The 15,998-nt window shown below is 47.2% G+C and overlaps 1 protein-coding gene across 4 annotated transcripts in view; it reads left to right on the top strand.

Annotated features, from left to right (window-relative positions):
* LOC119965113 (lateral signaling target protein 2 homolog) overlaps window positions 1-15,998 on the top strand; it is an 85,137-nt gene that overhangs the window by 32,379 nt on the left and 36,760 nt on the right. For all 4 annotated transcript variants that reach the window (XM_038795440.1, XM_038795439.1, XM_038795437.1 and 1 more), the window contains one exon: window positions 8,370-8,510. Coding sequence is in view for 3 of the 4 variants with exons in the window: in XM_038795439.1 (XP_038651367.1) it covers window positions 8,370-8,510 (141 nt within the window). In the remaining variant the exon portion in view is untranslated. The remainder of the gene's footprint in view (window positions 1-8,369; window positions 8,511-15,998) is intronic.

Raw genomic sequence — 15,998 nt, 5'->3', positions numbered from 1 at the left:
GCCACACTCCGGCGCCTGTTCGGGGAGGCTGGTACAGGAATCGAACCGTGCTGCTGGCCTGCCTTGGTCTGCTTTCAAATCCAGCGATTTAGCCCTGTGCGAAACCAGCCCCCTATATGAACATGTGTAACTTAATATTTTTCACATTCCATTCCATCATATTCGTGCCCACTCATATTTTGCCTGTCTAAAGCGCCTCAAAATGTCTTTGTATCCTCCTCACAACTTGCATTCCCACCTAGTTTTGTGATATTGGCAAACTTGGAAATATTGCATTTGGCCCCAACATCCAAATCATTGATATAGATTGCGAATAGCTGGGACCCAAGCATTGATCCTTGCGGTGCCCCACTAGCCACAGCCTACCAACCTGTGAATTTCCCATTTATTCCTGCTCTTTATTTCCTGACCATTAACAATACTTAACCCAGATCTGTAAATTATCCACAATCCCATGTGCTCTAATTTTACTTAGTAACCTCTTGTGTGGGGCCTTATCGAAAACCTCCTGAAAATCCAAATGCATCATGTTCAATAGTCCCTAACATCCTCAAAAGAAAACTCCAGCAGGTTTGTCTAACGTGATTTCTCTTTCATAAATCCATGTTACCTGCCCCCAATCTCACGATTATTTTCTAGGTTTCCAGTTATCAAATCCTTTCGAATCTATTCCAATCACTTCCCCGGCTACTGAATACCCCAATGGACCCTTTTTTACAAACCATTTCAGTTTGAGTTAAAAAATACAGCAATGTTTTCATAATGTGATTATTGAACTAAAGCTTTATGATTTGACACAAACCAGTGTGTTTCATTGCAACTTTTAAATGCTGAATGTAACATCTGTTTCAAAAACTAATATGCCAACATACATTGTATTCTAGCCAATTAGACATTGTTCTCCACTGTATTTTAAAACTTTGTTGAGAACTTTAAACAAAGTAAAAATTTATTCTAAAGCAATTGAATCAAGTATATATTTTGTATAAAGATTATGGAGGTAGACTTCTTATTATTTGTGTATGTCCAAGCTGTAGGTCACTTCATTGTGTTCTGTGGGTCTCCTCCGGACTGAAGGGTCCAACACGAGATCGGCATGGGGGTCCACAGAACTGATAGTTCATCTTTTCATTGTTGGTGTTCAGGGGAGACCGCTACAGCTGTGACACATCTGACCTTCCTCCGGTCACGTTGGATGTTATGAAATTGCCGTAGATGGTTGTCTAAGCATGCTGAACCAAATTTCAGTGCTTGCTTTCGCGAGGGGGCTGGTTAATTGCAGAGATATTGCTAGCAATGCAGAGGTTTATCAGCGCCTTACTTAGGGTTTCCCTTTATCATCTGTACTGACCACCTTGATATTCACACAAAGACCAAATATTGTATTTCCGAGCTATGGAACTTGTATTTCAGCAGATCCCAAAGTCTTTTTCCAATCTAATACGTTGTGGGTCATGTAATACTTTTATGGCATGCTCAAAAACATCCGCTCTCCCCAATGAGGTATACCACGAGCCCGGTGGTGGCGGCTACCCTCAAAATTTGGGGGCAATGGAGATGGCATAGGGGAGAAGTGGGGGGCTCGATGGAGGCCCCGATACGGGGAACCATCGGTTTGTCCCAGAGAGCATCGATGGTGGATTTCTGGGCTGGCACAGGGTAGGTGTTAGGAGGTTGAGGGACCTGTTTGTGGAGGGGAGGTTCGCGAGCTTGTGGGAGTTAGAGGGGACGTTTGGGCTCCCCCCGGGGAACATGTTTAGGTACATGCAGGTGAGGGCGTTTGCCAGGCGGCAGATGGAGGGGTTCCCCTTGCTGCCCCCACGTGGGGTGCGGGACAGGGTGCTCTCGGGGGTGTGGGTTGGAGGGGGGAGGATTTCGGACATATACCGGGTGATGCAGGAGGTAGACGAGGCCTTGGTGGAGGAACTGAAGGGTAAATGGGAAGAGGAGCTGGGTGAGGAGATTGAGCAGGGGACGTGGGCAGATGCCCTGGAGAGAGTGAATTCCTCCTCTTCCTGTGCGAGGCTTAGCCTCATACAGTTCAAGGTGCTGCATAGGGCCCACATGACTGGGACGAGGATGAGTAGGTTTTTCGGGGGCGAAGACAGGTGTGCTAGGTGCTCGGGGCGGCCCAGCGAACCACGCCCATATGTTTTGGGCGTGCCCAGAGCTGGGGGAGTTTTGGAAGGGGGTAGCAAGGACGGTGTCGAGGGTGGTGGGATCCAGGGTCAAGCCGGGCTGGGGATTGCAATTTTTGGGGTTGCAATGGAGCCGGGAGTGCAGGAGGCGAAAGAGGCCGGTGTTCTGGCCTGTGCGTCCCTAGTAGCCCGGCGGAGGATCTTGCTCCAATGGAAGGATGCGAGGCCCCCAAGCGTGGAGGCCTGGATCAATGATATGGCGGGGTTCATTAAATTGGAGAAGGTGAAATTTGCTCTGAGGGGATCAGTACAAGGGTTCTTTAGGCGGTGGCAGCCTTTCCTGGACTTCCTGGCGGAACGGTAGGGAAATAGGCCGGCAGCAGCAGCAACCCGGGGGGGGGGTCTGGTTCGGTGGGAGGGAGAACTGTGTACATGGGTTTGGGGGATGTGGCGGGTGTTATTCCTTTCCCTTTTGTTGTTTGGGTGTTCTTTTGTTTTTGCTTTTGTTTGTAGTTGCGTTTGAAGATGGGTGGGTGTTGTTCTTGGGTTGTTACCGTGGTTGTTTTGTTAATATAGTTGTGATGTTTATATTTTGTAAAAATTTCAATAAAAATTATTTAAAAAAAGAAGTGAAAAACCCTCACCGACAAGTGGGTAGGTGCAGACTCGATGGGCCGAATGGTCTTCTGCACTGAATGTTCTATGTTATGCTGGTTTGCATTTTGGAGTCTTGGAAGATGTTATGGTCATTTACACAGCTTCAGATATTTTGATAACTGTTTACATTTTTAATGCATTTTGGGAGGATTAACAAGGCAAGGTAATATACAATGAATGTAGGACCCTAGGAAGTATAGAGGATCAGAGGGACATTGGTGTGCCTGTCCATAGATGCCTGAAGGCAGCCGGAAAAGTAGATAAGGAGGTTAAAAAGGCATATGTGATACTTGCCTTTATTAACCGGAACATAGAATATAAAAGCAGGGAGGTTATGATGGGGCTATATAAAACTCTAGTTAGACCACAGCTGGAATACAGTGTGCAGTTCTGGTCACACACTATAGAAAGAAAGGGATTGCACTAGATAGAGTGGAGAGGAGATTTACCAGAATGTTGCCTGGGCTGGAGTGTTACAGCTATCAAGAGACTGGGTAGGCTCAGTTGTTCTCCTTGGAGCAGAGAATGCTGAGGGGAAACCTGATTGAGGTGTATAAAATTATATGGGGGAGAGGAAGGAACTTTTCCCCTTTAGCGGAGGGGTCAATAACCACGGGACATAGATTTAAGGAGTTTTATAGGAGATGTGAGGAAAAACATTTTCTCCCAGCAGATGGTGGGAAACTGGAACTCGCTGCCTGAAAGGGTGGTAAAGGTGGGAACTCTCACAACGTTTGAGAAGCGTTTAGATGAGCACTTGAAAAGCCGTAGCATACAAGGCTAGAGGCCAAGTGCTGGGAAATGGGACTAGAGTAAATAGGAATGTAATTGTCGGCGCAGACACGATGGGCCGAAGGGCCTCTTCCGTGCTGTAAAACCTCTCTGACTCTAAAGCATTTTACAGGAGCAAAATAGAACAGAATTTGACACCAAGCCATCGAGAGAGAGATATTGGGACAGATGAACAAAAGCTTCATCAAAGAAGTAGGTTTCAAGAAGTGTCTTAAAGGAGGCCAGAGAATTAGTTGGGACGAATATATGAAATAGCAACGGGGGCAGGCCATTTAGCCCCTTGAACCCGTTCTATTATTCAGCAGGATCATGGGAAATCTTTTAACTCAGTCTCCCAACATCCTTTAATTCCCATAGTACACAAAAATCTACCAATTTCTGTCTTGAATATACTGAACAACTAAGCATCCACAGCCTTTTTGGGTAGAGAATTCCAAAAACGTATAGCCCTTTGAGCGAAGAAATGCCTCCTCATCTCAGTGCTGAATGGCTGACCCATTGTTTGAGATGGTGACCCGGTATTCCAAATTTCTTAGCCAGGAGAAAAATTGTCTCGGTGTCTACCCTTTATTCTTCAAGCGTGGACGTATTACGATCCCAGACCAGCTCTAACCATGACTAGGTTACTGGACCAAACCTCAATATTTTAGTTTATTTTGTAAAACTGTGAAGAAGGAGTCCTTCACTCCAGGAGTGATTGCACGAAAAAAATAAGAATAAACTAAACTTTATAATTAACCCAGTATTAAACTCTCTCTAACCTCACACCCAAAAATAGTTTACAATTATCCCTTAAAAGATACTACTAAAGCATAGTATAGTAAATACAATATCCTTAATTGACATCTCTATTCCCAATTAAACAACAAGAAAGGGAAAACGCACAGCTCTCAATCCATCCTACATCTCATTGGCACAGAGTAATACTTGCTTTCCAAATATATTTAGCTCTTGTTAGAACCCCTGAAGACTCTGGCTGAATGTCTTCAAAAAGCTGTTTCAACTGGTTTCTTTCAACTCTTTCTGCCCCCCCCCCCCTGTCCTCTGCTAAATCTGCACTGCTTTAAATACTATTCATCTTTTTTTTTTACTATCCTACTGTGAGAGCAAAATACCTCCTTACTTGTGGACTCCATGTTAGCCAGATCAGAACTCAACTCAAAATCTTTCTCAAAAAGTCTGAATACCTTAGCTCCACCCAGCAATGATATCATCTCCACCAGCTGAACAACTCCCCAGGTTGAAAACACATTAACAGCCAGGGACTCCCCCTAGTTAAGCAACAATGCATTAGGGCAGGCATTTACTATGGTCAATTTTACCTCTGGCTCCTAAAAGCTTTCTGATCATGCACAAAATATGACTACTACAGTCAAACACACTCTAACCCAGGCTTTTAATTGTTAAGTTGCCAAATATTGATAATGCAATATATCTAAAATCCTACATTTGTCACAGACTGATCGGGCAGTAATTGGCTGGGTTGCATTTGTCTTGCTTTTTTGTGGACAGGACATACCAGGGCAATTTTCCACATTGGTAGGTAAATGCCAGTGTTCTATCGCTTTTTGGCCTTTTGGCCAAGATCGGTATGTCTCCCTTGTGGGGACCATGAATTGGATTCAATTTGAATTGAATTTTGGAGCAGACAAGGAGCTGGATTAGGAGTTTGCCCTGTCCACACTCTGAGCTCTGGCTTTGTAACTCTGATAAAGTAATTTTAAAAATTGGGGGGAAAAAATGCTAGTGTTCTGCCTGTATTGGAACAGCTTAGCTAAGGGTGCAACTAGTTCTAGAGCACAGATCTTCAGTACTATTGCTGTTATGTTGTCGGGGCTCATAGCCTTTGCAGTATCCAGTTCCTTCAGTCTTTTCTTGATATCTCATGAAGTGAAAGGAATTGGCTGACGACTGGCATCTGTGATGGTGGGGACCTGGGGGTGAGCGCGAGATGGCACTTCTGGCTGAAGATGGTTGCAAATGCTTTAGCCTATTTTTTTTGCACTGATGTTCTGGGCTCTTCCGTCATTGAAGTTGGGGATGTTTGTGGAGCCGCCTCCTCCTGTTAATTTCTTAATTGTCCACCACCTCATGACTGGATGTGGCAAGTCTGCAGAGCTGATTGTAGAATCATAGAATCCCTAAAGTGCAAAAGGAGGCCATTCGGCCCATTGAGTCTGCACCGACCCTTGGAAAGAGCACCCTACTTGTGGTGCCTGGTATGCAAGTAGTCCTGTGTTGTAGCTTCACCAGGTTGACGTCTCATTTCTTTTAGGTATGCCTGGTACTGCTCCTAGCATGTCCTCCAGCAATCTCCATCGAACCGGGATTGATCCTCTGGATGGTAGAGTGGGGATACACGGGGCCATGAGGTTACAGATTGTGATCGTATATAATTCTGCTGATGGCCCACGGCAGCCAAGTTTCGAGGTGTCATATCTGTTCAAAATCTATTCCATTCAGCACCGTAGTAGTGCCACACGATACAATGAAGGGTATCCTCAATGTGAAGGTGGGACTTTGTCTCCACAAGGACTATGTGGTGGTCACTGTTATTGATACAGTTATGGACAGATGGGTCTGTGACCAGTAGATTGGAGAGGCCGAGTTCAAGTAGGCTTCCCCCTCTTGTTGGTTCCCTTGCTACTCATGGCAGACCCACTCTAGCAGTTATGTCCTTTTAGAACTCGATCAGTGGTGCTGCTACCAAGCCACTCTTAGTGATGGACATTGAAGTCCCCTACCTGGAGTTGCATTCTATGCACTTACCACCGGAAGTACTCTTCCAGTTGGTTTTCAATGGGATACTCATTCAGCTGAGGTGAGGGCTGTAGGTGGTAATCAGCAGGAGGTTTCCTTGCCCATGTTTGACCTGATGCTGTGAGACTTTATAGGGTCCAGAGTCCATGTTGAAGACTCCCAAGGCAACTCCCTCCCTCCCAACTGTATACCACTGTACCACTACCTCTGGTCAGTGTGCCTGCCAATGGGAAAGGACATACCCAGAAATGGTGATGTTGGCATCTAGAGCATTGCCTGTCATGTATAATTCCATGGGTATGGCTATTACCATGAGTATGGCTATTACTTAACTAGTCTGTGGGACAGCTTTCCCAGTTTTGGCACATGTCTCCAAATGTTAGTAAGGGGTACTTCTCAGTCTCGAGCGGGACCGTGTTTGCTGTTGTCATTTCCAGATGCCAGGTGGTCCATCCAGTTTCCTTTTAGTCTTTGTAGTGATTTGATAGAGCTGAATTGCATGCTCGGCTGTTGCAGAAGGCAGTTAACTGTCAACCGTGAGTCTGGAGTCACATGTAGTCGATATGAGGTAATGTTCGCAGATTTCCTTCCTTAAAGGACATTAGTAAACCAGATGGATTTTTACAACAGTCGACAATCACTGAGACTAGCTTTTAATTCCAGATGTATGAATTGCATTCAAATTCTACAAGTAATGGGATATGAAGCCCTGGACTTCTAGATCACTGGTCCTCTGACATTACTACCACTGGCCACCATCTCCGCATCATTGACAATTTCATATATTATAAGAATAATAGTAATAATCTTTATTGTCACAAGTAGGCTTACATTAACACTGCAATGAAGTTACTGTGAAAAGCCTCTAGTTGCCACATTCTGGCACCTGTTTGGGTACACAGAGGGAGAATTCAGAATGTCCAAATTACCTAACAGCACATCTTTTGGGACTTGAGAGGAAACCGGAGGAAACCACACAGACTCTGGGAGAATGTGCAGACTCTGTGCATACAGTGGCCCAAGCCAGGAATCGAACCTGGGACCCTGGCGCTGTGAAGCCATAGTGCTAACCACTATACTATCGGTATTACTTGGAGATTTTAATTTTTAACATGCTGTTAATTTTAAGGGTATAGAAGTCGATTGACACCATCCTAAAGAGGAAGTATAAAATCAGAAGTTGTAAATATTGAAAGAGTCAAAAATGTAGGTCCACGTCTGTGAAATCTAACTGAACTGCAGATTTGGCATCAGGAAATGAGGAGGAAGGGAAAACATGCATGTGTTTAAATTTTGTTATTTAAATTTTTCATTTAGTTTTGGTTTTTATTTGTACATTGGGATTAAGGGACGTCTATTTTTCTAAAAAAATAAGAGTTTGGAGGGAGCTATAATTATCTGATTTCTTGATCAAAGTGATGTTCACACTCAAACACTGATTATTTGCATTGGTTACGATTGCTGTTACATTTCTTTGATTCAGTTAATCTTGTTTTTCTTGCTTGAGAGTTGGCAATTTAAATGGTTAACATTCTCTACATTTCCATTTGCTTCAGAAAAGACTGACAGTCCACCCGTTTTGCGTAATGATCTGTAATATGCACACAGGATGGTTTATAATGATTTTATAATTTCAGTTTGTGTATGAAGGAGTAACAGTTGAATGGTAGTGAATAATTCACCTTTTCATAAGGTTGTAAACCATCGAAAGCTCTACTTATAACGCTGGGTCAAGTTACTCTTCTTCTGTAGGCTGTTACTTGGAAAATGCATGACATGTGTATAATTGTGTGCACAAGTAACTCCCTAACTAGTTGTCATTTATTCTTTTTTTTTATACTGCTGCAAAACAAATTCTAATGAGCCTGTTTGGCTGTTCTCTGAAGAGTCAGGATCCTATGGCTATGAATTAAACCTGGAGTTTAAATGTCTTTTCATGTGCTCCAATAGGATGTTGCAGTGGGACATTCCCGATGGTCCATTTCTGTATTTTGACACTAGTACTTTTGTCTCTTTTCACAGAGGTCCAACCCACATCCATTGGCTCAGTTCTTCTATGCGGATAAGGAAGTGACTCAAGTGCTGACTGAGCTGAATAATGTGAATCTGCACAATGACCCCCAACAATATATCGTCCAACTAAATAATCTTCGGGCCAGACAGGTCAGTGACTTGGGCTTGGGCTCATGCAGACAGTCTTGTACGGTAGAGCAAATCTAATTTTTATCTTGAATGTACCAGAAGCAATTTGTGTTTGTGTCTCTGGTAGCTGCAATGGAAGTTCACCCTTGGTGATATTGATCAGTCTTTAAATGCATGCAACTTATTATTTTGCCAAGCAATATTCCAAAAGAAAATGTTAATGGAAGTTGAAATATTTCCGAGGATAAACCTAAACATAATACAAAAGCCTAGTTGTAGCATTTCTAATAGTACCTCTTGCACATCCCAATTCAGTCTAGTTAGGCAAATACACCAGCATTACATGTTTAAAAATTCAGATCTTCGTACTTCCTCCCAGTTCATATCATATTTTTCATTCCTCTTTCATCAACTATGTTTTCATAATTTTCTTATTTTAATTAACTGGGATTGATCTAAGGTTTGCCTGGTGCCACTTCGCCTAAAGTCGTAGAGTAACCACGGTACAGAAGGTTGCCATCAATTCCATGTTGGCTCTCTCTATGAAGCAATCAGTCCTCTTTGTATTAAAAAGAATGGTGTTGCAACTTAACAATTGCTGAAAATCAGCAGAAATAGCAGGACATCTAATTGTGTCTCTTGACATTCAGTGGCTTGCCATCACCAAAACCCCTCCTAGAGTTACCACTGATGAGAAACTGAACCAGCCGTATACTGTGGCTACAAGAGCAGACCAGAAGTTGGGAGTCCTGCAGTGAGTGACTTGCCTCTGCAAAGCCTGCCCACCCTCTGCAAGGCACAAGCCAGGAATGTGATGGACTACTCAGCGCTTGCATAGATGAGTGCAGCTCCATCAACACTCTGAAGCTCGACACCATCCAAGACAAAGTAACCCGCTTAATTGGCATCCCTTCTGCAAACATTCATTCATTCCACCATCGACTTACAGTAGTAGTAGTGTGTGCATCCTGACCTGGAACTATATCAGTGTTCCTTCACTGTTGCTGGGTCAAAATCCTGGAACTCTCTCCCGAACAGCATTGTACCTACACCAAATGAGCTGCAATCTTTTAAGAAGGCAGGTCACCACCAACTTGTCAAGGGCAGTAACGGATGGACAATAAATGGTGCCTTAGCCAGGGATGCCCACATCCTGTGAAAGAATACTTTTTTTTTTTAATTGCTGGATCTGGACAAAAATAGTTACAAGTCACAAATTATTCAATTTATTCAATCGTGGGCATGAAATCATGGACTGGATTTTATGGCCCCATCATCAGGTGTGCCTTTGGCTGGAGGGCACATGAAATCTTAAGGAGTGGCAGTGGCAAACTATCTTCCCGTGCACCCACAACATGATTGACAATATAGTGGGATGATGCACGCAGAAACTGATTGCTCACCTGGCATGTTTAAATAAATAATTAATGGGCAACTGAGCTTGTTATGCAGCCAATTGACCTGGAATGTCATAAATTAATTGGTGTGGGTGTGGTGATATGCCTGTAAGCAATATTTTAGATGGCTGGTGGTGCGACCTCCAACCAGCCCGTGGCGGTACAGACCCACCATGTGGCCCAAAGGCAGTGGTCACATGACAAGGCATTCAGGTATAAGTGCGGGCACATCTGGTGATCGAGAGATGGTTATAAGACGTACAAGTGAACAGTCATGCCTAGGGGTAGTTCATGGGGAGTACAAAGGAACTCCATGATACCTTGCTCCGTAACAGATCGCTATCTTCCCACATGTGATTTAATAAAGATCTTGGTTTGGACAAGTCACAAGTTGTTCGGTAGATTCCTTGCTAGACATCGAACACCAAACACAACAATGGGCAGACAGACGAGCAATGAGCCAGCTTCTGGGCGGATAAAATGTAGAGGAAGGAAGTGGGAGGGGCGTATTCAAGTAGTGGATTGTGTATTGGGGGCACCCTGCCTCCCCAAGATGTTTATCTGCCCCCAGCTTTTTTTAAATTCCTCCCTGCCTGGCCTCCAAACACCCCGCTCAGCGTTGCGTGTCCTATCCTTTCCCACCCAACAGCCCAATTGATTCTGGCACCACCTTCTCCTCTTCGTGGACCTGCCTGCAGTCCCGGCAGCACCCACTACTGAGTTCTGGGGCTGCTGGGAGTGCCAGCCAATCTGATTGGCCAGCAGCTCTCGTGGGCAGCAATTCCTCCCACTGAAGCATGGAAGTCCCACTCATCCAGTTTAGCCTACCAGCTGCATATTATCACTAAGGTGTGTTTGGTTTGGCGAGGGGAGGGGGTTCTGTTGGCTGCCAGTTGATTCTTGCAATGCTAGTGGGGGTAGGATGGAGGGAGCAGTTTGGACGAAATGGTATTGATGGATGATAGATATCCTGTTGTCTCTTCTTTTGATGCCATGGGCAGGATTTTCTGGCCCTTCGCATTGGTGGGACCTTCCGGTCCTGCGCTGGGCTCCCTGGTGTCGGTACGGGCAACCCATGCAAAATTCCATAGACATTCACAGGTCTAGAAGATCCTTCCAGCGGCCAATAGTGAGCTGACTCCTCCGTCGGAAAATATGCTGCAGGCATGATGCAAAATCCTGCCCCGTTAGCGGCCAACTGCTTTTCTGAATGGACTGTATCAATTATCTGTTGTTTTCTGAAGCTTTTTTTAAAAAATAATTTTTATTCAGAATTTTCATAAAATATCAACAACAAAAAGTAACAATTTTTTTTACAAAGAACAGAATTTTTAAAACGCAGTACCACCCCCCCCCCCCCCCCCCCCCCCCCGCGCATACACAAAGGAAGAGGTAAATTAACACCCCGCCATTCGCACAAAACACGCGCCCGCCCCGTCGACAAACCCCCCCCTCCCCGGGCTGCTGCTGCTACTGGCCTTTTCCTATCGTTCTGCCAGGAAATCCAGAAATGGCTGCACCTCCTGAAAAACCCCTGCACTGATCCCCTTGGGGCAAATTTCACCTTCTCTAAATTAAGAAACCCTGCCATATCGTTGACCCAGGCCTCCACGCTTGGGGGCCTCGCATCCTTCCACTGAAGAAGAATCCTCCGCCGGGCTACTAGGGACGCAAAGGCCAGAACACCGGCCTCTTTCGCCTCCTGCACTCACAAAAACTGTGAGCCCCCAGCCCGGATTGATCCTGGATCCTACCATCCTCGACACCGTCCTTGCTATGCCCTTCCAAAATTCCCCCAGCGCTGGGCATGCCCAGAACATCTGGGCATGATTTGCTGGGCTCCCTGAGCACCTGATACACCTGTCCTTATTCCCGAAGAACCGATTCATCCTTGTCCCAGTCATGTGAGCCCTATGCAGCACCTTAAACTGTATGAGGCCAAGCCTCGCACAAGAAGAGGAGGAATTCACCCTCCCCAGGGCGTCCGCCCACGTCCCCTCCTCTATTTCCTCACCCAGCTCCTCCTCCCATTTACCCTTCAGCTCCTCGACCGAGGCCTCATCCATCTCCTGCATCACCTGGTACGCTGCCGAGATCCTCCCCTCACCAACCCACACCCCCGAGAGCACCCTGTCCTGGATCCCACACGACGGCAGCAGAGGAAACTCCGCCACCTGCCGCCTGACAAACGACCTTACCTGCATGTATCTAAAGGCGCTCCCCACGGGGAGCCAGAACTTCCCCCTCCAGCGCTCCCAGGCTCGCAAACTTCCCGTCTACAAACAGGTCCCTCAACCTCCTGATACCTGCCCTGTGCCAACTCAGGAACCCGCCATCAATTCTCCCCGGGACAAACCAGTGGTTGCCCCGTATCGGGGCCCCCATCGAGGCCCCTACCTCCCCCCGTGCCGTCTCCATTGCCCCCAAATTTTAAGGGTAGCTGCCACCACCAGGCGCGTGGTATACCTCGTTGGAGGGAGCGGCAGCGGCGCCGTTACCAGCGCCTCTAGGCTTGTGCCCACACAGGACGCCATCTCCATCCTCTTCCATGCTGCCCTCTCCCCCTCCATCACCCATTTACGCACCATCACTGCATTGGCAGCCCAATAGTACCCACAGAGGTTGGGCAGCACCAGCCCCCCCCCCCCCCCCCCCCCTATCCCTGCCCTGCTCCAAGAACACCCTTCTCACCCTCGGGGTCCCGTGTGCCCACACAAACCCCGTAATGCTCTTGTTAACCCGCCTGAAAAAGGCCTTCGGGATAAGGATGGGGAGGCACTGGAACAGAAACAGAAGCACCGTCATTTTGACTGACTGTACCCTACCCGCCAGAGACAGCGGCAACATGTCCCACCACTTAAACTCCTCCTCCATTTGCTCCATCAACCTTGTGAGGTTAAGCTTATGCAAGGCCCCCCAACTCCTGGCCACCTGAACCCCCAAGTACCTGAAGCTCCTCTCCGCCCTTTTCAATGGGAGCCTGCCAATCCCCCACTCCTGATCCCCTGGGTGTACCACAACAGCTCGCTCTTCCCCAAGTTGAGCTTGTATCCTGAGAAATTCCCGGAGAATTCCCATCACCTCCGGCATTCCCCCCACCGGGTCCGCCACATACAACAATAGGTCATCCGCATAGAGCGACACTCGGTGCTCCGCCCCACCCCGGACCAGCCCCCTACAATTTCCCGACTCCCTCAGCGCCACAGCCAGGGGTTCAATTGCCATCGCAAAGAGCAGGGGGGACAAGGGACACCCCTGCCTCGTCCCTCAGAATAGCCGAAAATACTCCGACCTCCTCCCATTCGTGGCCACGCTCGCCATCGGGGCCTCATACAACAGCCTCACCCAACTAACAAACCCTTTCCCAAACCCGAACTTTTCCAATACCTCCCACAAGTATCCCCACTCAACCCTATCAAAGGCCTTCTCCGCGTCCAGTGCCACCACAATCTCCGCCTCCCCTTCTACTGCCGGCATCATTATAACGTTCAAGAGCCTCCTTATGTTGGTGTTCAGCTGCCTCCCCTTCACAAACCCCGTTCCTCCCCTTCACAAACCCCGTTCGTTTTCTGTAGCTTGATCATATATTTAGATTGAATTAGCTTATCGGGGTAGATTTAGTTGAATTTTGGAGTTGAATAATTTTCATAAACTTTGACCATCATTGCCATGTTAAAAAGATTCTGCTGGTGTTGAAGGGAAGACATTGCCTATCTATCCACAGAGAATTATCCGAGAATTAACTCAAAATGGAAAGTTACCACTCTGGTTTAAATACCAAATTACTAATATATAATATAGAGCTAAAAGGCCAGGGCATAATGTATATTCTCACAAATACACAACAGAAAAGTGATCTCAAGATCTCAATGGGCTACACCTTTGTGTGGTGCCAAGGAGATGCCATAATTGCAATGGGTGGTGCTCGTTTAACAATTTCTTAATCACCCAACTTAACTGCACAGCAGTAGCAAGGTGCCTAGATGTTATTGCACATCAGAATGGAATAACATGTTTGTGATGAGACGATACATGATATCCTTGTGTTCAGCTGAATATCAATTTACTGAATCAGGCAGTAAAAGACATTGTGATTCACAGCTGTTTTATTCTGATATTATAGTTCATTACTAAGACTTGTTTCCAACTTTTCCCTTCTGGATCCTCTCTCTGTCCAGAAGCTTTCCCCACTGTGGAAAAACCCAGCTCTTTAAATGCAAGCTTCATTGAGCATCATCAGCTCTCTGTTCACTGTGAAGCTCATCCTGGTTTACTGGGCGGGATTCTCCCAACGGGAGTCAAAGTGCCGCGCCGGAGTGAAATCCGGAGTGTTTTACTCCGGCACCTGTTCCCAGACCCCTATACTCCCCCCTCTGTGGGGCTAGCAGGGGCGTCGCGCAATTTACGGGGGCGGGGCCTCAGCACGGCATCAGAGATCAGGCGCGCGTCTTCCCGCGCATGCGCAGCTGGGCCGCGCCAACTAGCGCATGCACGGTGGCCGTCCTCCCCAGGCTGCCCCGCACAAACATGGCGGATGGATCCAGGCTCGCCGGCGTAAGAAAGGAGGCCCGCCGACAGAGAAACCGGCCCGCTGATCAGTTGGGTCTGATCGCATATCAGGCCACTCCGGATGCCCCCCCCCCCCCCCCCCCCGGGAACGGAGCCCCCCCAAGCCTTTGCGACGAGTACCCACCGGCAGCGACCAGGTGTGGATGGCGCCAGCGGGACTAGGCCGTTTACGTGCGGCGGCTCGACCCATCCGGGCCAGAGAATCGCCGCTCGCTGTTTGCGGCGATTCTCCGGGCGGCCCGGCGCGATTCGCGCGGTGCTGGTTTCGGGGGGTGGGAGAATCGCATGCTGGGGTCGGGGCGGCATGGTGCGATTCGCGCGGTGATTCACCTGATTGATTTTGATTTGTTTTGATTTATTGTCACATGTACCGAAGTACCAAGAATAGTATTTTTCTGCGGCCGAGGAACGTACACAGTACATACATAGTAGACACAAGAATGATCAACAGAGAACATTGACAAATGGTACATCGACAAAACATTGATTGGTTACAGTGCAGAACAAGGGGCCAAACAAAGCAAATACATGAGCGAGAGCAGCATAGGGCGTCCTGAATAGATCAAAAAGCTGAACGCACATTCTTGCGGGGCTCCGGTGTTGAGGACTATTGTGGAGGAGGTGCTGTTGCCTATCCTGGCAGATTGCGGCCTGTTGGTGAGCAAGTCAAGGATCCAGCTGCACAGGGAGGGGTCAAGTCCAAGATTGCAGAGTTTGGTTATTAGTCTTGTTGGGATAATGGTGTTGAAGGCGGAGCTGTAGTCTATGAACAGCAGTCTTACATGGGCATCCTTGTTGTCGAGGTGTTTTGAGTGTTGATTGCAGAGCCAGGGAGATAGCATCTGCTGTGGACCGGTTGCGGTGATAGGCAAACTGCAGTGGATCGAGACCGTCTGGGAGGCTGGCAGTGATCCGTCTCATGACTAGCCGCTCAAAGCATTTCATGATACCCTGCGCATCTACCCTGATCACCTACCCTGCACACCTTTGGGTTGTGGGGGTGAGACCCACGCAAACACAGGGAGAATGTGCAAACTCCACACGGACAGTGACCCGGGGCCGGGTTCGAACCCCAGGTCATCAGCGCTGTGAGGCAGCAGTGCTCGCCACCGTGCTGCCCCCGCCCCCGTCTTTGTTTACTTTTAAAGAGATTTGAATTTTTAACATTGACACTTGTGCCCTGTGGAATAGTTTAAAATGGACCAAACCTCAAGAAATTTCATTGCTGAGGCAAGTAGCTCGCATCAGCAAATTTCCCAACTCGGTGAACCTGTGCTGGGGTAAAAGTGCCCCAAATGCCACGATTAGCTGCAGCGAAGGGTGTGGCATAGAGTCGGTTCTGGTGCCCCGGGTGCAGATCTGAGATGGACGCAGGGTCTGCTGAGTGCCAAGGCATACTGTTTAAAAGGCCATCTTGGTTACCTGGGACTTTTGTCTGAGTTTTCAGAAATGTTAGAGAGAGGGCATGTTGAAGCCCTAACCCCATGTACATGCTCTGATCTTATTTTGCTCTGTACAAAAATTAAATGTGATTTACATTCCC

The sequence above is a fragment of the Scyliorhinus canicula genome, chromosome 4 (genome assembly GCF_902713615.1).
Source record: "Scyliorhinus canicula chromosome 4, sScyCan1.1, whole genome shotgun sequence".
Classification (NCBI taxonomy): Eukaryota; Metazoa; Chordata; class Chondrichthyes; order Carcharhiniformes; family Scyliorhinidae; genus Scyliorhinus; species Scyliorhinus canicula.
Note: the sequence above shows the minus strand (reverse complement) of the source record. Positions and strands in the feature narration are given on the sequence as shown.